The sequence below is a fragment of the Nicotiana attenuata genome, chromosome 7 (assembly GCF_001879085.1).
Source record: "Nicotiana attenuata strain UT chromosome 7, NIATTr2, whole genome shotgun sequence".
Classification (NCBI taxonomy): Eukaryota; Viridiplantae; Streptophyta; class Magnoliopsida; order Solanales; family Solanaceae; genus Nicotiana; species Nicotiana attenuata.
In genome coordinates this window covers 99,464,870-99,488,278 of record NC_031995.1, presented here as the reverse complement: position 1 = coordinate 99,488,278, position 23,409 = coordinate 99,464,870, and the positions used below count along the sequence as shown (strand labels likewise).

The 23,409-nt window shown below is 37.1% G+C and overlaps 3 protein-coding genes across 4 annotated transcripts; 1 reads left to right on the top strand and 2 right to left on the bottom strand.

The window, feature by feature from the left end:
- On the top strand, window positions 4,761-8,221 carry LOC109229567 (probable receptor-like protein kinase At5g47070). Of its 2 annotated transcripts, none has more exons than XM_019395049.1 (5): window positions 4,761-5,120; window positions 5,793-6,195; window positions 6,550-6,810; window positions 6,877-6,999; window positions 7,481-8,221. In XM_019395049.1, exons 2-5 carry the CDS (start codon window positions 5,812-5,814, stop codon window positions 8,009-8,011), a joined length of 1,299 nt encoding a protein of 432 aa, XP_019250594.1. In that variant the 5' UTR covers window positions 4,761-5,120; window positions 5,793-5,811; the 3' UTR covers window positions 8,012-8,221. The 2 variants fall into 2 exon arrangements, with proteins under 2 accessions (XP_019250594.1, XP_019250595.1); XM_019395050.1 differs by lacking the exon at window positions 4,761-5,120 and adding an exon at window positions 5,389-5,488.
- LOC109229566 (pentatricopeptide repeat-containing protein At1g60770) lies at window positions 8,251-10,963 on the bottom strand. Its single transcript, XM_019395048.1, has 2 exons — window positions 10,553-10,963; window positions 8,251-9,807 (listed from the first exon to the last, which is right to left on the bottom strand). The coding sequence occupies exons 1-2, from the start codon at window positions 10,787-10,789 to the stop codon at window positions 8,563-8,565; spliced, it is 1,482 nt and encodes a 493-aa protein (XP_019250593.1). The 5' UTR covers window positions 10,790-10,963; the 3' UTR covers window positions 8,251-8,562.
- On the bottom strand, window positions 14,880-18,009 carry LOC109229565 (annexin-like protein RJ4). Its single transcript, XM_019395047.1, has 6 exons — window positions 17,864-18,009; window positions 16,699-16,844; window positions 16,339-16,560; window positions 16,014-16,226; window positions 15,562-15,663; window positions 14,880-15,388 (listed from the first exon to the last, which is right to left on the bottom strand). Exons 1-6 carry the CDS (start codon window positions 17,934-17,936, stop codon window positions 15,185-15,187), a joined length of 960 nt encoding a protein of 319 aa, XP_019250592.1. The 5' UTR covers window positions 17,937-18,009; the 3' UTR covers window positions 14,880-15,184.

The window sequence follows — 23,409 nt, the reverse complement described above, 5'->3', positions numbered from 1 at the left end:
GATCGATATCCCTCTTGACTTTGTCGATGAGTCTAATAGGATAAACGGACCCGGAAGGAGCCCCCAGTTGATCATATTCGACTCTGATCTTCGATTGGTATCGGTTATGCACATCAGCCCAAGTGACAGCTGGATATTCTATAAGATTCTGCTTCAACTGCTGCAAAGCCACCGAACTTCGAAGATTGAGTCCTTGGGTAAAATCTTTAACGTCCCAATCATCAGCGACTGGTGGCAGGTCCATCTGTTCCATTTAGAACCGAGATACAAACTCTCTGAGCATTTCATTATCCTTTTGCCTTTTTGAAGAGGTCTGATTTCTTGGTTTCGACCTTGATAGCCCCGGCGTGTGCTTTCACAAAAGAGTCTGCAAGCATAGCAAATGAGTCAATAGAATTAGGGGGTAAGTTGTGATACCATATCATGGCTCCCTTTGATAGGGTTTCTCCGAATTTCTTCAGCAAGACAGACTCGATCCCATCATCCTCCAAGTCGTTTCCTTTGATGGCGCATGTGTATGAAGTGACATGCTCGTTTGGGTTGGTCGTTCTGTTGTACTTAGGAATCTCGGGCATGCAAAATTTTTAGGGATCGGCTTTGGAGTCGCACTTGGAGGGAAAGGTTTTTGTACAAACTTCTTGGAATCCAAGCCTTTCAATATCGGCGGCGCTCCTGGGATCTGGTCAACCCTAGAATTGTAGGTTTTCACCTTTTTGTCGTTTGCTTCGATTTTCTTCTCCCCTGATTCTATTCGCTCTGTCAGCTCCTCGAGCATTTTTATGATCTCGGGGTTGTTACCCGACTCATTCCCATTCGACCTTTCCGTGACCGGCTCCTCCCTGCGAGTGATCTCTCGGGACGGGTCAAGCTCGATCCTGCTCGGTACACGGCTCTGGTTTTGTAACTGAGCTATTTCCGTCTGTTGAGCCTGCAATATTTCGAAGATCATCCGTAGATTAACCCTGTCTCCTTCATTGTTTTGAGTATTCTGTGTTGTCGACCGGGCTCCACCACAGATGCTATTCTCGGGATCAATGGGGAGGCTTGTGTCGATAGCCACATGCAAATTAGCGTCCAACGGGTCTGCAATTGGAATTTCGAAGGGATCAACGGGCGGTATCTCGTTACCGGGTGCTATGTTATTATTTTCACCGTGGTGACAAGATTCATTGTCAGCACGTAGAGGTGTTATTGTGAGTTTGACATTTTGAGCTTAAGCCTGAAATCAGAGAACTTCAAAGAATAAGTGTAAAATAGTGTGTGTTATGGAAATTTGTATCAAATAACCATTATTATCCTTAGTCCCACGGTGGGCGCCAAATTATTTATTCTCAAAACCGGATAACAATTAAATTTATAAGTGGTTTTAAGGATACGTGGATTAATTTGACACAAAGTAATAGATTGAACTATAAATAAAGCAAACGATAATAAATTAAATTCAAACCGTGTGATTTGACCAGTTATAGCTTTGAGAAATAGATCTCACTCGGACTGAATATGATCCAAATGATGTCAAATACAAAAGAAAAGAAGAACAATAGCTTGCAGAAAGAAAATAATATTATAATGCTTTTTGGATGCGTGTTACAATGTGTCTTACAAAGAGTCAGACCCCTTTAATATAATAGGGGAGTCCTACTTTAGATAAAATTCTATAAAAGGTAAGAAATCTCATGATTCGCTAATTAATCGGTCTCTCATTGATACGTGCCGAGATTTCCGCCATGATATTCGATCGGTTGCGGATATTTCGGCCTTCCCTTATTGGATCCGATAATGTTTCCTCGAGCTTATTCGGAGTCGGGGTCTATTCCGGAGTCACGGGCTCAAAGATCTTGAAGACGTATGTTCTGACTTCGTACTTTGGTTCGATGGAACTTGGGGTCAATCTTCAATCCATCACATTTTGGTTCTAATCCGTCATGCAATAGATGAGCCCGATTTCGACCGTATACCCAAGATTCGTAGGATAGAGAATTATAGTGATCTGTAGCTTGATAATTGTGTATATTGATACCAAATGCAATTTACTTTTTGATTGTATCAAATTGCATCGAATTTGTCAATTTGTGATGCTACACAATGATCGTCAATGGCATATTTTGTGAGAGAAACATGAGATATTTTGGTATAGAAGGTTGCATATATTCGTAGGTCACGGTATTATTTTAGGTAAAAGTCAGTGGTTAGAATTCCTCAACCTAGACTTGTATATACATAGTAAAAAAAACATAACTAATTTTTGAAAACTGAAAAATCTAATTAAATCGGGTAAAATAATTCCTATTATGATATTGTTAGGAAACAATTCCATTGAGAAATATATATTTGTAGTTGCTCCCAAAAATAATAGCCGCAAAATATATATATAAAAATGTTGGCTAGCAAATACTATTAGTTTCGGCCGATCGACTAATTATATATTTTTTCCTAAAGGAATCATATGATCATGTTTAAAATTGCAACAACTATAGGGGTATCAAGCTGCTTAGTCATACTATGAAAATTTGGGAGAGGGTGTTGAAGATGAGGGTGAGGATGGGTGTGTTTATATCTGAGAACCAGTTCGAATTCATATCGAGATAATTGACTACGGAAGCCATCCACCTTGTGAGCAGACTGGTGCGACAGTATAGGAAGAGAAAGAGGAACTTATATATGGTGTTCATTGACCTAGAAAAAGCATACGACAAAGTCCCAAGAGAGGTTCTATGTAGATATTTGGAGGCGAGAGGTATACTTGTAACATACACTAGGGTAGTCAATGACATGTACAATAGAGCCACGACCCATGTTAAAACGGTGGGAAGAGACTCGAATCACTTTTCTGTCGTGATGGGGTTGCACCAGGGACCAGCTCAGTACGTTCTTATTCGTCTTGGTGATGGATGAATTGACGTAACACATTCAAGGGAACGTGCCTTGGTGCATGCTATTTGCAGATGACATAGTACTGATTGACGAGATACAAGGCGGCGTTAACACTAGGCTGGAAGTTTGAACAAACTCTGGATTCTAAGGATTTCAACTTGAGCAGGAGTAAGACAGAATACTTAGAGTGTAAGTTCAGTAACATGACTCGTGAAGCTAAAGGAAGTGATGCTTGATACATAAGATATCCCTAAAAGAGGAAGTTTCAAGTATCTTGGTCAATAATACAAGGTAATATGCAAATTAATGATGATATCACATATCGTATTAGAACAGGGTGGATGAAATAGAGGCTCACATCTAGTGTCTTGTGTGATAAGAATTGTCTTGTGTGATAAGAATGTACCACCAAGACTTAAAAGTAAGTTCTATAGAATGGTTGTTAGGCTGACTATAATGTATGCGGCAGAGTATTGGCCGGTCAAGAACTCACATGTCCAAAAGTTAAAAATAACAAAAATAAGAATATTAAGATAGATGTGTGGGCATAATAGGAAATATGAGATTATTAATGAGGATATTTGAGACAATATGGAAAATGCCCACCTATGATGGACAAGATGTAGGAAGCGAGACTGAGATGGTTCGAGGATGTGAAGAGGAGGTGCCCAGATGCCCCTGTGATAAGGCAGTACACAATATATTTGTAGCTTAGTGAGGACATGACCCTTAATAGGAGAGTATGTAGGTCGTGAATTATGGTAGAAGGTTAGTAGGTAATTGAGCTTTTTCTTTTTCATACTTGTAATATCATTATTATTTGTGGATGTTCTTACTCTTAAATCTCTATTATTATCGGTTGTCTCTTTTGCTTCGGTTATCTCTTTATCATGTTGTTGATACTGCTTCTTATTACTGCTTTTAATGGCTTCTCTGTTACTGTATTTTTTTCTACTATGCTATGACTATGCTTTTTCTAAGCCGAGAGTCTATCGGAAATAACCTCTCTATCTCCATAATGTAGGATAAGGTCTGTGTACATACTATATATTCTCCCCAGATCCCACTTATAAAATTATACTAAATTTGTTTGTTGTTGTTGTTAAATCATTCTATCATGCAGTTTCTACTTTGAAGAAAAAATTTCAAGATTGCCGTTTTCACGTCCCTCTTTTTCTTGTTTTCTTTTGTGAAATCTCGTTCCAAGTGAATATTCGTTCCTCAACGTACAATGCTTTCAACGCTCGCAATCTACTTTTTTTTTTTCTTTTGTGATTAGTTACCTTCTCAAGGTTGTAAGTAGAGGTGATAAAATGGTTAAAAGAAAACAGTTGATCGCCCATATTATTTATTAAAATAGGTTGGATAATGAACTTTTTAAAAATGGGTCAAATATAGATAAAAATTATATTATCCATTTAGAAAATGCATAACCAATGGATAGTAATGGGTTTAACTTTTACATTTGTAAAGCCTCAAATTGGGGGTTCCTCAAGTTTGGGAGACTAGAAGTTCTCCCAAAAATAATCATATTCAAGAAGTCATAGATAATATGGTTACCCATGTTATCCGCCGGTTAACCCGTTTTCTATCCGTATCAAATACGGGTCGAATCGAATAATTTTTACGTTTTTATTACCCGTTTTGATCCGAACCGTATCCGTCCTGCCCGTTTATCACTCCTAGTAGTCGTAAGGGAAAACGAAAATTTCCAAAGTAGTAAATAAATGGGATATATTTGAAAAGAGGCCAGCCTTAAGTTCTAGAAGGAAAATAAAAAAAGAAAAGGAAAAAAGATAATTAGAAAAGATACCCAAGTGGGACCTTTTAAGCAATTGCCAAATAGACATGAGAGTTCAAAATTTTGGTGGAGATGATGTAAACCGTGTACTCCTTGGAACGTATCCAAGTTCCAACTCTACCTAAATAAAAGAATTGAAAACATGATTGTGAAATGAATGAGAATGTGACCGCTGATTCTCATTGCATCATTCTCTTTAAAATCAAACCCTCCCTCTATTTTTATCCTTCATTATTTTTACAAGTGTTAATTTTTAAATTTCCTAAATGGTTTTAAGTTGGTGAGCTGAAATCCAGCTGCCAAGCATTGACTTCCTTAGATCATGGGATGCTCGTTCCTTACTTGATTTCCTTTCCTTTCTTTTCTTCTTTAAAACAAATTACGGCTTTTTTGAATTTTAGTTCTACTTTCTTTGTTGCCCAATCATTCTCCATTTTCCCTTAAGGTAACATATACCTCCTCTTCTAATTATGAATTTTTCATGATCATCTACCATTTTATTCATGGAAATAGTTTTTTTTTTATATAAAAAATACGAGTTTCTGTCCCCTCCTGATTTTTTCGTGCAATTTCTTGTTTCAGCATGTTTTTATTCTTGATTATTTATTGATTTTCATCAAAGGTGACTTTACCTTTTTCTTCTAATTCTTTGTTTCTCCTTTATGTTCCGTTTTTTGAAATTCTTTTATTTTTTTCAAAAATCCATTTTATGGTTAGTATATTGATAATGTGATAATTCAAGAAATAAAGCTTTCTTTGTTGGGATTATGGAAAATTGAAGAACTCTAGAGCTCTCAATACACTATTTAATTAGTACGTATAAATACTGCATATCTGTTTCTCTAACTCCATGTTTTTTTTTTCTCGATTTCCAGACTACTAAAATTGTCTAGGCTGTTAGTCATTGAAATTTGTGAGTTCTATTTTTTAGTTTTTAAAATAAAATTCAATCTCTATGCTGTTATTGTTTTCAGAGGCTAACTAAAAGAAGTATTAGACTTGTAGGTATATCTGAAGCTAATCAGCACAATGATAATTAATTGTTTCTTTTAAAAGTTAATACTATAACAAAAAGGAATTGCATATATGTTTTTGATTTGATTGTGATATACTGCAGGTAGGTGTTTCAAAGGGCTATGAAGTGTTTCCAGTTCTCAAATTCAGACAAGAATGATGATCACAACAACAAGACTACAAAGTCTACATCAGGCCAGTCTTGTGCCTCTGTTTCAACTGATCCTGAGTTTAAAGGATTCACTACTTCAGGCCAGTCGTCTGCATCTGACATTAGCACCGAGTCCTCTTCTAGGCTCTCGTTTTCGTGCTTGTCGTCTCATAAAAGGCCCTGCAATCTTAGGGTCTTCACTGTTGACGAGTTGAAGACCGCCACCAGGAACTTTAGCCGATCCCTCATGATCGGGGAAGGCGGGTTTGGAGGTGTATACAGGGGTGTTTTACGTGACACGAAAGATAAGAGGACTGATATTGCCGTTAAGCAACTCAGCCAGAGAGGATTGCAGGCTAGTTCTATTCTTAGTGTCCTCATAATAGACTTTAGTGATTTGATCATAGCAAATGAACTAACTAGTCAGTGGGTTGTTCTAGTGGTGAGCACCCTCCACTTCCAACCAAGAGGTTGTGAGTTCGAGTCATCCCAAGAGCAAGGTGAGTTCTTGGAGGGAGGGATGCCGAGGGTCTATCAGAAACAGCCTCTCTACCCCAGGGTAGGGGTAAGGTCTGCATACGCACTACCCTCCCCAGACCCCACTAGTGAGATTATACTGGGTTGTTGTTGTTGTAACTGTAGTCAGTGGAGTTGTGAAAAGATGGTATGACATGTTTTTTTCTGAAATTGAGTTTGGCTTGTGTTTTAGGGGCATAAGGAATGGGTGACAGAAGTGAATGTTCTAGGTGTTGTTGAGCATCCGAATCTTGTCAAGCTCATAGGGTATTGCGCACAGGATGACGAGAGAGGGATACAGCGCCTCTTGGTGTATGAATTCTTGCCCAACAGGAGCGTACAGGATCATCTAATGAGTCGTTTAATGTCACCTTTGCCATGGGAGACTAGGTTAAGTATCGCTCGCGATGCTGCTACAGGCTTGGCCTATCTTCACGAGGGAATGGAGTTTCAGGTAGTTCATTCTATATATTTGCAGAACTGTTCATAGTTATGCTTATGTATTATTAATTTAATGCAGATTATCTTCAGAGATTTCAAATCATCAAACATTCTATTGGATGAGAAATGGAATGCAAAGCTTTCAGATTTTGGTTTGGCAAGATTAGGCCCTTCTGATGGATTAAGCCATGTCTCAACTGCGGTATGCTCAATAGCTCCATTGAATTATATTTTCTGCACCACTTGAATTTTGATGGTCGATTTCACCAACATTTGGTGTGATATTTCACCTCAAAATTTAGAAAGTAATTATTCCTAGGATGAAAATATTACTACTATTATTATTAGTATTATTCTTTTTCAAAAATCAAGAAGTCACTGAGGGCTAGTGGTGCATAGTTCGGAATGCTGCTCTAACTACTAGACCAAAGCCGCAGGGTGAAACTACTACACCTATTAAATAATAAAGCTTTAGTTAACCAAGTATATTGAAAGTAATCTCATATTCAAATATAACGATTTGGATTGTCAGTCTATTTAGGATAGTTTGTAGGATCATGGATTATCTCCAAACATGTTATAGATGTTATATTTTGCTTTTAAAATGCCATAATAATGTGAAATTCTCTATTTTCTAAGAATAAGCACACTTAGAGCAATACATTAATGATGAATGTGAACAGGTGGTGGGAACTGTTGGATATGCTGCTCCAGAATATATACAGACTGGGCGCTTAACATCCAAGAGCGATGTATGGAGCTATGGGGTGTTTCTATATGAACTCATTACCGGCAGGCGTCCATTGGACAATAATAAACCTAAAAATGAGCAGAAACTTCTGGAATGGGTGAGACCACATCTTTCAGACCTGAAGAAGTTTGAACAAATTATGGATCCTCGACTAGATGGGAATTATTCCCTTAAATCTGCACAGAAGTTAGCTGCCATAGCGAATAGGTGTTTAACTAAACACCCCAGAAACCGTCCTAAAATGAGTGAGGTTTTGGAGATGGTGAATCGGGTCGTGGAGGCAACTGAAGCAAAAAGTCCAGAAATCCCAATAGAAGAAAGTACAACCACCCCGAGAGTCGACGATGAGAAATTCAGAGTAAGGTGTCTAAGTGCAAGCAGAAGATTGGTAGAACATATTCCTAAAGAAAACAAGTTGCTGGTATGGAAATTGTGGAGGCCTAAGCTTGTCAGTACCAATTGAGTGGCAGAAATGAAACTAAAGTGAATCTGCCTACCACGTCAATGAGGCAGTGCCACTTTTGATTGTAAAGATATTTCATGTTTTGCTAGAGCTGCCAACTAGAAAGAAAGTTTTGTTGAACAGACTAAATACCAAAACTGGAAACAGACCAAGTATAAATGATTAAGTAACACAAGATGAAAATGTTTGCGATCAATGTTCTTTTCGCTACACTTGTATAATAATGTTGCCAGATACAATCCGTTAATCTAGTGCAATATCCATTATCAACACTAGATCCAAAAACAAAATAATCATCTAATCCAAAATAAACTAGCATGTGGATCTATAAATAGCTGAAAAGTCTACAATTTAACCAAGGAAAATATAAAACACAGCTTCTGCGGAAGGCTGTGTTTCAATTCACGCTTATTTCGACAAAATTCAAGCACACACTGTCCAAAGAGATCTATTTGGAATAAAAAGGGTAGCTCCAAATAATATGCTGAAAACTCACATCTCTATTTCAGTTTGTGAAAGCCCGAGGCATGTCAATTACCTAATAAATGATCTCACTCCACAGAGATGGAGTCCAACAATCTTTTACCTTCTTCGCCCAGCTCTATATTCTCCATTTTAATCCGCCGACGCATGATAGGACTTGTTTTTCCAGAAGCTACATAAGTTCTTAACAAAGATTCAAATATGTCAACCCCCAACTCATCCTTAGCCTTCTTCAAAATTTCCGTAAAATGTTCTGCACCATCGACATCTTTATTTTGTTCAAAATGACTCATGAATTTTCTAACGATAGCAGATGATGGAAGCCACTTGCCGCCATCACCTCTACCAGTTGAAATTGCCTTGTCAACACAATCAACTGCTGATTTGATATCGCCAATTTGCAGATAATAATCCCCGAAAATCTCCCATGTCTTAGCATTAGGCTTAGCTCCACTCCTTCGGGCCCGTTCCTTGAGCTCTTCAGCTTTCTCCAAAGAACCTTGTTTAGTGTAAGCTCCTATAAGAACATTTGCTACACGTATGTCATAAGTTGGGCATCCAGACTCCCATTCCTTGAAGCATTTCTCAGCACCCGGTAAGTCATTCAAGTTAACCAAAACTTGAATCATGTTAAGATAGCTTATATTTGCCGTTCTGGGAAAAGCAAGCCTCAAAGAACGCCATACACGATATACTTCCAACAAATTTCCAACACGGCCATACAATGTGATCAGAAACTGGTATGCAGTAACATTGCGGCATGCATTTTTCTTCTCCAGTTCCTTGAGTGCCTTCACTGCTTTATCGGTTAAGCCAGCATCTGCATAAATCGATGCCAAATTGCTATATGTAGTCCAATCATCAGCTACACGACCATCTCTCTTCATTTCATCAATAACCCTCTCGACCCCAGAAATATCATTCATAGAAGAAAGAGCCCTCATCCAAACATTGTAGGTGTAAGAATCTGGCATTACATCATAGGCCTTCATTTCTTGAATAATGGCTGGAATTTTTTCTGGGTGCCCAGTTTTTGTGTAGAGAGTCATCAAGCTGTTATAAGGCATGGAGCTTAAACCTAAGTTAAGTTCTTTCATTTTCTCCATCAGCGCCTCAGCTTTTTCCGTCATTAATTCCTTGCAATAGCAATTCAGAAGAGCAGAATAGGTGAGAAGATTTTTCGATGCCTCTGGGAGATTCGAAAAATAAGTCTCTGCTGCTTCAATCCCTTTACTCTTGGCAACAAGATCCAGATGTATAGCTTGATCACTAATAGTCTTGTTCATGCCCCTTTTTTCCATTGTTTCTAATAACTGCATATAGCAACTAGCAAACTTAAACATTTCATTTTGCAATAAGAAAACCATGGAACCATAAAATACTACTACTAGCTTACAAGTCACATCTGATAGTGCTAAGGATGTTATACATAATTGTTCCACTTCAAATTTTGTGCTGCCGTAATAAGATCTAAGAGATAGAAATGAACCCACTTCTTGGGTTTCTTATAGGGGTTTACAATATGTCTTTTGCATCAAGGTATGATCCCTTAAGCAGTTATTTTCACTATTTGATACAAGCTGCCACCAAAAAATAACATAGGAATTAAGTAAAAAGGAAAATAACTAGTCGAAAACCACAGCAGTGAGAACTATAGCTAGAATATGCATCAATTCTAAAGCTAAAAATCAAATAGAGATAACTTGAAGTTAAAACCATGACAACATACAGATTTACACAAACAAATTAGGGTTTAAAGTTCACACTTTGGAAAATGAAAGACCTTGAAGTTGAAGGTAGTGGTCTTTCATAGTAACACTCAAATGTTTTAAGGCCAATACTACAATCTCGCTAACAGGGTTAGGTTTTAAGACATGCGATGACCTCTTTCGCTAAGAATCAAATTCAAAACTCAGATTTATTATCAGGTCAAACAATGGAAGATAAAAAATGCATTGCAAGAATGTTCTTACAGTTTAAGGCTAACAATTCCAAAAATAAATAATGGAAAATTATTAAAATACGAAGAGGGGTACAGAATGTTGGAAAATGAGAGACCTTGAGTGCTGGGGCGTAAAGCTTGCGTTGGCGTAAGACTTTGAGGGATTTTCCAACTTCCCATTTGTAAGCACTTTTGTGGGATTTCAAGAATTGATTCAGATTTTTCCTAACGTGGTTCTCTTCGCCTCCTTCCTTGAACAGATTCTTGTAAAGTGCATCTTCTAAGTATTTCTTTGTAGCCCTTTTCCCAATATTCTTCGTTTTCAACGAGAATTTCTGAATAAATGACGCCATTTCTGATGGTTTCCTTATTCCTTCTTTTAGCTTTTCACTGTGATTGGGGTTTTAAGTTCAGTTTTCAATCAACTGGAAAAGCCCTAGGCAAGCTGAGGACGCAGGATGGAGATTGTGAAAATGGTAATGGGCTTCTCAAAATACAGTCGTTTGATAGAGCTGGGCCTATTCCATTATTCTCTGGGTAAAGTGCGCACAGATAGCCGATTTTTGGACCCTATATAAGCAATAGCCTATGTTCATAAACTTTTGTAAATCTAGTCAATTAGGATCAAATTTTGAAACATACGAGACTGAAGTTGTAAATGTATGCATATAAGTGCCTGAACTTCAGGTGAACAAATTTTGCCCAGAACCAGTCACTTATTCTTCAAATTTCAATAACTCAATATACAATTTAACACCCAAATTTACTCCAAATAGCTCAAAATTTGAAACATAAGTTTTAAATTTCAAAAAAAAATAGACCCCAATAGTTAATTGAATTTATTACTGTTTAAACAAAAACTGTGTACTTTGGTCAAAGCTTATTTTTAGAAGTACTCGGGTTACTGATAATCAAGAAATTCTATATTTTCTCAGTGATAAGGAAGGAAATTAGAATATGAAATAGCAAAGTAATCAATAGAAATCAAAAGTAAGTAATTGTATTCCAATAATAATTAGAACGTGTTTGTACAAATGATATCTCTTTCCCTTATATAGGAATTTATAAGTACAACGTCCTTCCCCTTTTATGACCGAATCGTTATGAGCATTAATGATATTAATGAGACGTTATAATTGGTAATTATAATTGTTCATGAGGATTTTGTAACGTTTGAGATCATTCACGCTCATTAATTGATGATTCATGAATCTTTCCTTTTTACTGTCTTGATTCATTCCACCGGTACCTCTTCATGTAACCATTTAGACTTGAGCGACCATATTTTTTCCTCTCGTGGGTGATTTGCTCGTATCTGTTACGACTCGTGTCTCTTTCAATGCATCTCTCCAACTGTCGTTTTTCTAGTAATCCACGTGTCTTGCCATATCATCCACATATTTGATTCCACGTGTAATATTTATTTTTACCAATAAAGATAGTCCCCCCACTTGCCAATTATTTAGCAATTAAATATTTGGGAAGTGGTATGTATTTATGGCGGGAATTTTTGCCCCTGTTTCCCATGTATCATTATGTCTTCTCCAGAAGCAACGCGTCGTATGTCACTTCCATTTAATGCATGTGCCACGTGGCCTTCGTCGATTGGGTTTATGACTCTTCACCATTTTTTAGGGCTTTTTTACGGCTGCATCTGCCATGAAGTGACTACTTCATTATGACGTTTCCATCATGACTCACTTTTTATGACGGTTACTTTTTCATATAAATACCTCCTCTGCCTTTGCTTTTATGAAAAACTTTCTACAGTGTTCTTTGTTCACAATAGTTCTCGTTCTTTGATGATAGGCTATAATTGCATATTTTAGTCGCTTATTACACTCTAATTTACTGCACTTTAGTTGAGTTTGCGCTTTAATCGCTAGTGTTTTGCACTAACAGTGTGTTTTATGCCTTGTAGGAGTGATTTCGAGCTATATAGATGTTATGGAATAAATTTAAGTGATTTGAAGCTTTGAAGTCTGAGTAAAAGCTCAAGGAATTAAGCCGGGATCGTGTTCGGGGGTCAAATTTGATAGTTGAGAACAAACAAAGACTCGATGAGGCATATTGCGCATTGTCTAGTAAACTAGACATAACTTTCTGCTCCGAACTCTATTTGGGATATACAATACATGGTTGGAAAGCTAACTCAAAGGGCTACAACTTTCATGTTTTACGTTTTTCCAAATTCCAAACGGAACAGGGTGAAAAATGCGGTCGAAACCGCGACCGCGGAACTGACCGTGGCAGAAAATCAGAGAGCTTGTCTAGCCGCGGTCCTACCGCGTTTTGGCCGCGGCCGCGCCGCTCCAGGCGTCAAAAAGAAGTCCTATTTCGTCCGGGACAAGGTTATTTCGGCCCTACACTATTCTAACTTGTATAAATGGGGTCCTAAACCTATTTTGAAGGGGGGACACACTTTTGACATAATTTAGACCTAAGGAGGCTAAGGAGACGGGAGATTCGACCTAAGGAGTCAAGAACACAATAGGAGTAAGGCGCGGAATTCTTCAACGAGTTTTTCCTTCTTCTTCCTATTTTTTTCATTGTTGGCTATGATTTTTAGTATTGTAGTTTTACATACTATTATGAATAGCTAATTTGTTTTCTAGGGTTTTGATGGAACCTTTTGGGGATGAATTGGTTGTTATATTAATATAGTTTTGAATTGGTTGTTTATCTCTATTTGTTCAACTACGTTTTGATTGTGGTTAATTGAAAGGATCCTCAATTAGTCGTTCCTATTTATTATGTATCTGCTTGAGAGAGAGTGCATATTTAGGTAGTTGTTTGAACAACATCACTCCCGGAGTATAGGCGAGAGTCATAACCGAGGGTTTAGAGGTTGGATTAGAGATAACGATACCTCGGGTGCGATCTAAGTGAACTGTAATGTGAATCTAGCTAGCGTAGCTTGAGAGAGTGCGTCTAATAAATTATCATAATTGCTTGAGAGAGATTTATGATAGCTGGAGAGTTCATGATTGATAGAGGCAACTAAGTCAAAGCTATAAGAAACATACAACTAATGAAATCAACAATTGGGGAAATCATAACTCCAAACCTCCTTAATTTAGTCTCCAAACCTTTGTCTCGTTAGTTGATAATTTTACCATTTTATAGTATTTGTTGGTTAATTAGTTAGATGTAAAAATCTTAATATTATAATTTAGAAATTGTTCAAACTTGTCTTCTTTGTGATATTGAACAATTACAGCGAAACCTTAATTCTCTGTGGGATTCGACTCCGGACTTTAGACCGGATTATTTTTGCAGCGACCGCTTATCCTTTTTAGGACTAGAGTTGGGCGTGATCATTCTTCATCACGTATTACTTTCTCATACAACTATGTCTTCTTCAAATTCTTATCCTCGTAAAGTTGTTATAGTGGATGAACTTCCCCTTTCGTCTGCTCCTACCAGAAGTAGAAGAGGTGGCAGGTTATGTTGTTGCTTCTAGGGAGACAAACCGATGGGATGTTTCAGTCACTTCGAAAGCTTACGTCATGAGCATGACATCATCAAGAGAGGTTCGAGAAAGTCGAGGTCAAGATCGTTTCTTATCTTTTCATTCTAAATAACGCAGGGACTATCTGTATACGACCAAAATTGGGGAGTTCGACTTTGGGGCTACTATGTCGCTCCACGTTTAACCTCGAAGAAGCCCGAAGTAGAGCGTGAGGTGCGACCCCGAGGTGCGTCCCTCGAGGGAGCGCATCGAAGGCTCACCATGGTCGACCTCGGAGCAATACAATCGATGATCGTCATGGAAAGGCGGGAAAATTCTCAAATACACGTGGCTAGAACTGACCAGGTCTGCAAGAGTAGTACAAATCCGTACTGAGCCGTTGTATAGCTGTACTAATAGCTTTTCTTTGTCATTAATTAGACATGTACTGTGTTGGGATTCACCCCTTCTATATAAAGGGGACCCTTATCATTTTGTACGGGATTCGGATTTTTACACTACATATTGAATGCAATACAACATTCTCTGCTCTTTGCTAACACTATTGTTCTTCACATTTATTGCTTAATCTTTCATTGTTCATTTATTGTTATTCATTTATCGCTCATCATTAATCGCAAAAGGCCATCTTTAAGGCCCTCATTACCATTGATTCTTCATCAATTGTTCATTGCTATTAGTCCCGTCTAGACCTCGAGGCCCTGCTCCAGCCAGCTCGAGGCCCAGCCTGGTGACCCTATTGGTTTGCATTTCTTATTTTTTTTACTCACACTTAGCATCTATTGCCTAACAACTAGTATTAAAATAAATCACGTATTTCTAGAACCACAAAATCAAATATAATTGTAGTTACCATTTTCAAGGTAAACAATTGAGTAGACCCGATTTTGACCGTATACACTTGATAAATCCAATTAGTCGTTGAGGAATAAGTAAAACACATAAGCTCTTGAATCTTGATGGGAAAGATATTGAAAGCAACCTCAAGTAATGGGGCAAACAATATTAAGAAAACAGAAAACAATACATAGTGAAAATTTATTGCAACAACAAAGCCGACGATGAACAAGTAACACGAGGCACTTGAACCTTGGAAAAAAAAAACATTAAAAGCAATCACATACACCAGAGCTGGAGAAATAACAATAACAACAACCAGATATAAAGTCACACAATATCCAAATTAACAATCCTCGACGATGGATGTTTTTTCAAGTGACAAACTCACACAAACACCTCAGCTGTCACTGGCCTCAGAAAAGTTGTTGATAATTGATTAGTTTTGGTTTCCCAAGATAGCAAGAAGGAAAGAGTTGTAATCCCCAGAAGTGTGCTTAGAGACGGCATGATGAAGAGTTACACTATTCCTCTTGTAGAAAAGCTCTTTGATAACCTCCAAGTCCTTCTCTGCCCTGCTCACTATCACTCTTGTCACCGATTCCTCATCTGTCCCTGACTTCATTAGGGCACGCCGAATTACCTTCATCATATCACTTTCAACCATTAATCTAAAACATACCAATATATATTCTGCCGAAAACTTTTAAAATAATATTTGGAAATTATTTGACTTAGCTTTTTCCAATTTCCAACTTCGACATACTGCTTTTTTAAAATCTCAGCCAACTCATATCCAAACAATTTATTTGTTACCTTTTCATAGTATTGCTGAGGGTCATTAATAATGCATCGGATTGTCGTTCGCAGCGCTCCTAAGAAAGCATTAGCTGCCTTTGCCTCGCCGTCCCTCAAGTGCTGCAAAAAGAAGAAAAAATAATTAAGACCAAATCACGATGCCCCATAGATCTTGTTTTCTATTTGACGGTTGATATTGACTATAGAAGTATAATATTGGGATAATGGAAATTTCAAATTATTAAGAGTTTAACTTTATCTAATCATTTAAAAGATATTAACCAGAAAAGATTAGTGCAAGTAACTGCATACTCATAACAAGTGGAACAATTTACCTGTAAAATAAGATAGATAATTTATTGCAATACGTTAAATTATAGTGCTAGTATAGAAATTCTTTACACTATTATAAGTTATAACCCCAATTCGTATAGATTGGAGTTCTATTAGAGTTTGAACTAATTAATAACCTTGGTTAGTGAAGAGCCATTGTCATCCTTGTAGCGGTTTAGAGTTGCTCTGAGTTGAGTCTTGCTCCTTGTAGTAATTATTCTAACTATCTCTTCATGATTAAATTCCTTGCTTTTTATTGCATTGCACATGATGTCAGACTCAGATTTGGCTAGTCTTGCATCTATCTCATCACCAGCATACCTGTATATTCCCACTAGGAAAACCAAAAGCTGTACGTGTGTTGCAAAAAGCCAACAATATTATTATCATAATATAACCAGGCAACAACACAAAAATAATAAAAATATATTGTAGGAGTAGTTGATAATTAAACATGCATGCCTTGCGGAGTTCACCAGTGGAATGCTGAGCTAAGTCCTCTTCAACAGAATGCTTATAGCGAGCTTGATATGCACGCTTCACACCCAAGAATTGTTGAGGGGAATAAATGCATGACAACTCTATAATGGAAGTGTAATCTGGGATTGGTTTCTCTTTTATTGCAACATTCAGTATAACTGCATCCCTCTCTTCTTCATCTAGCATCCATCTGTACACTGCTTTCTGTATTCATCATTATATTTGGAAATTATAAACAAAAGATATTAAGATAATAATGTAAAAAATAATCATTATATAGTGTTATATAAATTAAATCATTTTTATTTAATGTTTATCAAGCATTGGTTTAGAGAAAACTACCTCAAAGTGTCCAGACAATTCAGATTCAAGGCGCTTCACAAGATGTTCATTATACATTTCCTCATAAGTTTTCCTTATTATCTTCCTCTGTGTTGCATTTCTATGCCCAAGTATTGATATTAGGGCCTTCTCATCCGTTCCCCACCCTAAATTCCACTTGACAGAATTAAATGCAGTAAGAACATACAAAAAATAAAGGAAAACAAGATTGAAAAAGCAATACTCCCATGTTCACTTTTACTTGTCAGGTTTCACTTTTCGAGAGTCAAGTTGACTCATTTTTTAAGTTAAATTGCATTAGATTGTCTTAAATATTTTAAATTAAAAGTTCGATATTCGGACACTATACGAAAAGTACTACTCCCTCCGTTTCAATTTATGTGAACCTATTTCCTTTTTAGTCCGTGCCAAAAAGAATGACCTCTTTCCTTATTTGGAAAAAATTTGCCTTTATGCAATGATTTATAGCCACACAATTTGCCTCTATCTTTCCTTATTTCCTTTTTAGTCCGTGTCAAAAGTCTTCTCTTTTCTTAAACTCCGTGTCCAGTCAAATGAGTTCACATAAATTGAAACGGGGGAATATAATTTTTAGTTTTTCTCATATCAAAATGGTAAAAAAAATATATTAAAACGTTAGTCAAAGTTATGTAGTTTGACTCACGAAAAGCGAAACGTGACAAGTAAAGTGAACGGATGAAGTATATAGTTACCAAGACGATAAATAATACATTAAATTCTCGACCATATAACTAAAAGAAAGAACTACTAGTATAATTAAGTTGTCACAATAAAAGATCTCATGTAGTTTCACAGTCTTTATATTGTCAGTCTTTATTCTGTACATATAGCTACTTAAAAGTAAAATTTATTTTAGAACTACTAACACCCAAGGATAAATAAGAAAACAATTAAGAAAACACCAAAAAGGTAACACCTAAATAAAATGAATTTAACTAATATACATGATCTGTATAACTTTTATTACTCCATTTGAACAATTTAACCTCTTATAGTGTATTATTACTAGAAGGCAGAGGAAGAAACAGTGAATGGTTAATGCATGAGCATGATCAGATCTCAACTAATTAAATTTGATGATGATGTTTATAAAAGAAATTAAAAAACAAGAATACGAAAGGAAAGATAGAGAAGTTTGAATAACCTTTACAGGCCTTCCTAATAGCCTCTGCATCAGCAACAGGAGAATGGTCTTCAGGGCAAATGAGGGCAGCCATATTCTTATACTATTAATTAAATCTCTTTTTCGATGGATTGGTGTGTTCCTAGAGCTTATGCATCATCCCTCTATTTATACTACTAAAATGTCTAATTTCATTATTCAGTATTGAAAGTAACGTCATTTGGCCCCATATACATATACATATATATATTGCTTATGAACTAAGTACTTACTTTTGAATAACAAATGGACAAATATCTTTCACACCGTTTCTATTTTTTTTCGAAATTCGACTAGTGAGTAGTGACCTCGTCAAGGTGATATCGAGCGGAGTTTTCCATATTACCATGGTTGTATTATCGTTACACATTTTTCTTTTATCTTGAGCAGGGGCGGATTTAGGAGGCGGAAAGGGGTTCACTCGAACCCCCTTCGCCGAAAAATTAAGTTCAAAACCTCTATATATTAAGTTTTGAACCCTCTTAATATAGCCCAAAAGTGTAGCTTAGTGGTCAAGAGGGTTCAAAACCTTCCTAAGGTCATAATTTCAATTCCCACTAGTTACAATTTTTTTAACTTTTTTTTTTAATCCCCTTCGTGGAGATGCTGCCTCCGCCACTAATCTTGAGATACCAATACGCATATTTCGCAAAAATTGTAATTTGGTTTTTTGGAAACTTGTGTATTCAGCTAAAATGTCGAATTAGTTACTCGAAATGTGATTAGTGTCCGTAAATTAAGAATATTTACCATCCCAAACTGGGATTGGGATGGGACATCCAAGACTTAGCCATTTTCTATTTGCTTCACATGTGATTAATAGCTTGTTTAATTTGGATGGTTGTTACCTATCGTTTCATAATGTATCGTATCGTACTGTATTGTATTGTACTGTATCGTTTGATAAACACAATGTTTGGATAGATTGTGTTGTTTGTCATCATTTCATGATATCACACCCCAAAAATATGAAGAATAAACTTGCAATATTATAAAGAAAAATTATGATATAGGGTAAAATTATTATATAAAAAGGTATGATAAATGATAAAATAAAATTATTTAATAATAATGAAGGGTGAGCTTGAGAGAAAGACAAGGTAACGACGCGACCACACCAAATTGGTTGTTACATAAAGTGACACATTTCGTCGTTATGTAACGACAGATTTAACGTTACGATACAATAAAATTTAAGTAACAATCAAAAGAAACATCGTATTTAACGTAACAATACGATACAATACAATGGGTAACAACCATACAAACAAGATGTATGTAGCTTATTTTGTAGATTTTAGTCTCTTATTAGCGATATAATGTTTGAATTGATAAATATTTTTGTCCAAACTTTCAGCAAAAAAATGTGCAAATCTTCAAATATTAGACAGTATGCATGATGAAAACTTCAATGTAATGGGATGAAAATAGTCAAACATATCTTTTTATGGAATGGAATAAAACTTTAATCGTAGAAGTATGTACTAACATAATATTCTTCATTATAAATGGTGCATTAAATTTTCAAGATATTTAGACTTATTATTGTTAATCCTAGAGATTCCATATGCATAATTATGAGTCCGGAACTCAATTGTGGTTCTTTTGGACTCAAAGTACACAAATAAGTATAAAAAAAAAGTTACCTTTCTATATATAACGCCAAAATATCCCGCGTTATACCTTAACGGTAACTTTTGCCATTAAGGTATAGCGCGGCGTATTTTGGCGTTATATATACTGACGATTTGACTGACAGGTATAGCGTGAAGATTTTTGGCGCTATACCTATATCGCCAAAAATCAGCGCGCTATACCTGTTTGTGGGCCCACCAATAAGTTAACTGACATAACAATAATTCAAACGTGTATAGCCCGCATTCAAAGAGAGCTATACATCAAAAATTTCAGCCCTTCCGGGCTAGCCATTTCCTATATAAAGGGGTTTGGATTTTAGTAAAATCCATTCAAAAAAATTCTAACTCCCGTTCAAACTTTTCTTCTTGTTAAATTCTCAAGCATTTTTTCATAATGTCTGAAGAGCGTAGAATAAGAGTTTCATTATATTGGGGGTGGGGGGGGGGTGGAGGTTGTGATGGTAGAATAACTCTGTGAGGTACAGTTTATCTCCATAGTGTCATGTTAAATTATCACTTATAATGGAGTANTGCGCTATACCTGTTTATGGACCCACTAATAAGTTAACTGACATAACAATAATTCAAATGTGTATAGCGCAAATTAAAAGAGCGCTATACATCCAAAATTTCCACGCCCCCTACCCATGCGCTATACCTGTTTATGGGTTAACTGACATAACAATAATTCAAATGTGTATAGCGCACATCAATCAAAAAAATTCTAACTCCCGTTCAAACTTTTCTTCTTGTTAAATTCTCAAGCATTTTTTCATAATGTCTGAAGAGCGTAGAATAAGAGTTTCATTATATTGGAGGGTGAGGTTGTGATGGAGAATAACTCTGTGAGGTACAGTTTATCTCCATAGGGTCATGTTAAATTATCACTTACTATGGAGTGCGATAAATTGATATTGTTGTTATGCAAAAAAATGAGTGTGAGGAAACGTTCAGTGATACAAAAAGTAACCGGAAGATATCCATATTCCGTCACTCCGCAAGGGGTTGCTTTTTAATCGGAGTTAAACATCGACGATGATGAAACTTTGAGGGATTTTCTGAGGACTCCGGATGAATACCGGGATTTTCTTGTAATCAAAATGTTGGATATGTATGTCAAGGTTGAAGAGTTCCCAACAATGAGGTTGCCAGACAGGTTCTGGATAACCCCCAGTCATCGGGTGGTTATTCTGGAGCAGTTTTTGCCGGACAGGTTCCGGATGAAAGAGTTTCCCTTGATTTAAACTTATCACTGCCTGCTTTACATAATTCACAAGACGAGTGGTAAACTTCAATTTTCCTTTGTGTTACGATGTACATTTTTATTGTATTGAATTTGTATTAACGCTCATATATTTAACAGGGGGTACCGACCGGATATGAATTTACAAATTATGAACCCAAGCATAGTTTTGGTGTGTTGGATCATGGTGGTCCATCCGGGAGTCATCACCTAAATGAAAATGTCCATCATGGAATTTCATCACATTACGACTTGTAAGTGAAGTGATACAGCTATATGGAAAGTATTTATTAATTTCAGTAGCTTATTATTTTGTTGATTGTGCAGTGAAAACGAGCAAGTTGAACCACATGTACTCACTCAATTTCCCGAAGACGACGTATTAAATCGGGATCTGGCAGATGCACAGAGTGAGGAAGAGAATAGTGATTACTTGACGAGAGAGTATGCTCCACCCCCCCCCTAGACGAAGAGTGTACGAGTCCCAAGTGTCGTTTCATTCAAGGGAGATTCCTTACCTTGATAACTTGCCAAGCATGCCGGATGTGGAAGCTCTCACAAGGGATTTTGATAAAATTCGGACAGCAATGCGGGATGAGTCTAGACCAACGGTGCTGGCAAAGGGCATGCTTTTTCCTGATAAAGCACGCGTAAGCAGGGCTTGTAAACTGCAGAACGTAAAAGAGTGTCGTGAGATGACGGTATGGGAGTCAAGTTCGGTTGTATACAAGGTTGTTTGTCGCAGGTGGTTTTGGCCATGTCATTGGATGTTGCGTGCGAGCAAGAAGAAGACAGGTCTGTGGAAAGTGGGTAAATACATTCCCACCCACACATGCGAAATGGACACATTCAACGGGAATCACTTCAACTTGGATATTGACTTGATTTCTCTTGTCCTTATTCCACACATCGAAGCGTCCATAAGGTATAAAATTAAAGAGTGCATTACATCAGTCCACCAGGAACATGGCCATACCATTACCAAAAAAAAGGCATATCTCGGGCGCAAACGAGCGTTTGAAATAGTCTATGGTAACTGGGATAAGTCATTTGCAGCTCTGCCCATGTACATGGCCGCACTGCAGCACTTTTACCCCAGGATGGTTGTTGAATGGAAGCTTGAGCGGAGTACGGGTAAACCAGAATATATATACAATTACGTGTTCTGGGTGTTTAAACCAGCAATTGATGGTTTTTCGCATTGTCGGCTCGTAATATCCATCGACGACACTCATGTCTATGGAAAGTACGATATCAAGATGTTGATAGCCGTGGCAGTAGATGCTAATGGATAGATATTTCGTCTAGCTTTTGCTATTTGTGCCAATGAAAGCCAAGAGACGTGGATGCTATTTTTGAACCACTTGAAAGAGCACGTTGTCAAACAGCGTTCTAGTATTTGTCTAATATCTGATCGGCACGGTGGTATCTTAAGTTCAGTGGAGAACTTGTCAGCATGGCAAGAACCTTATGCCTACCACTGTTACTGTGTTAGGCACTTTAAAGACAATTTCCAGAAGGCATATCCCAACAAGGATCTCCATGATTTGATGTGGATGGCAGCAACAGACCACCAACAACATAAATTCCGTAGGCACATGGAATATATCAGGCAAGAAGACGAGGCAGCCTATCGTTGGTTAATGCGACATGACCCTAAAAAGTGGACTTTGCATGCGGATGGTGGCAGACGATGGGGAACTCTGACTACAAATATATCAGAGTCTTTCAACGGGTTATTGAAGTCGGCAAGAGGATTGCCTGTCACAGCCATGGTGCGGATGTCGTTCAAGCAGATGGCGGAGAGGTTTGTTCAAAGGTCTGCAGCTGCAACGTCATTAATGAAAAGGGGTGTTGAATTTATGCCAGTGCCGATGAAGAGATTTGAGAAATACAAACGGCGAGCACATTGGCACTTATTTTTGCAGTATGATAACGAAATAAATGTTTTTGAAGTTCGCACCGCTATCCATGCAAATCGGGGGAATAATGTACATACTGTAAATGAATCTAGAAGGTTATGCTCTTATGGGAAATGGTCCATCTACCACATGCCTTGCTCACATGCCATCAAGTGCTTTCAAAAAGTTGGTTTAGGTATAACCAACTATGTTAATCAACAATATAGTGTTGCCAAGTACCTAAACACATATAGTGGGCAGTTGCAGCCAGTGGGTCCTGAGCATTATTGGCCGCGTGAACCATTTAAAATGGTGTGTAACAAGTCCTATTTGCATCGAATACAGGTGCAGAAGAGAACGCGTATACGGAACCAAATGGATGATAGTGATACCGTTTATGCGCGCAGATGTGGTATATGCTCGCAAACAGGACACGACCGTTGAAAATGTCCTTCGGCTGGTTTGGGTGGCAATAGTAATCAAGCTCGTGGTGGGTGTTCTTCTAGTGTGCCTAACTATCAATGAGTTTATGTTGTAATATTTAGTTGTTTTGTTTATGTTGCAAGATTTATAAAATAAAATTATGTTTGTTAATTATGATTTTAACTTTTCCATTTCAGTTTTTTTAATAATAATTAAAAAAAATTATATATTCGGAAGAACTGGAAACAAAATTGAAATTTCATAAAGCTGATTAATTTAATGTTAATTATGTTTGTTATTTTATATATGTGTGTTGTCTTGTCG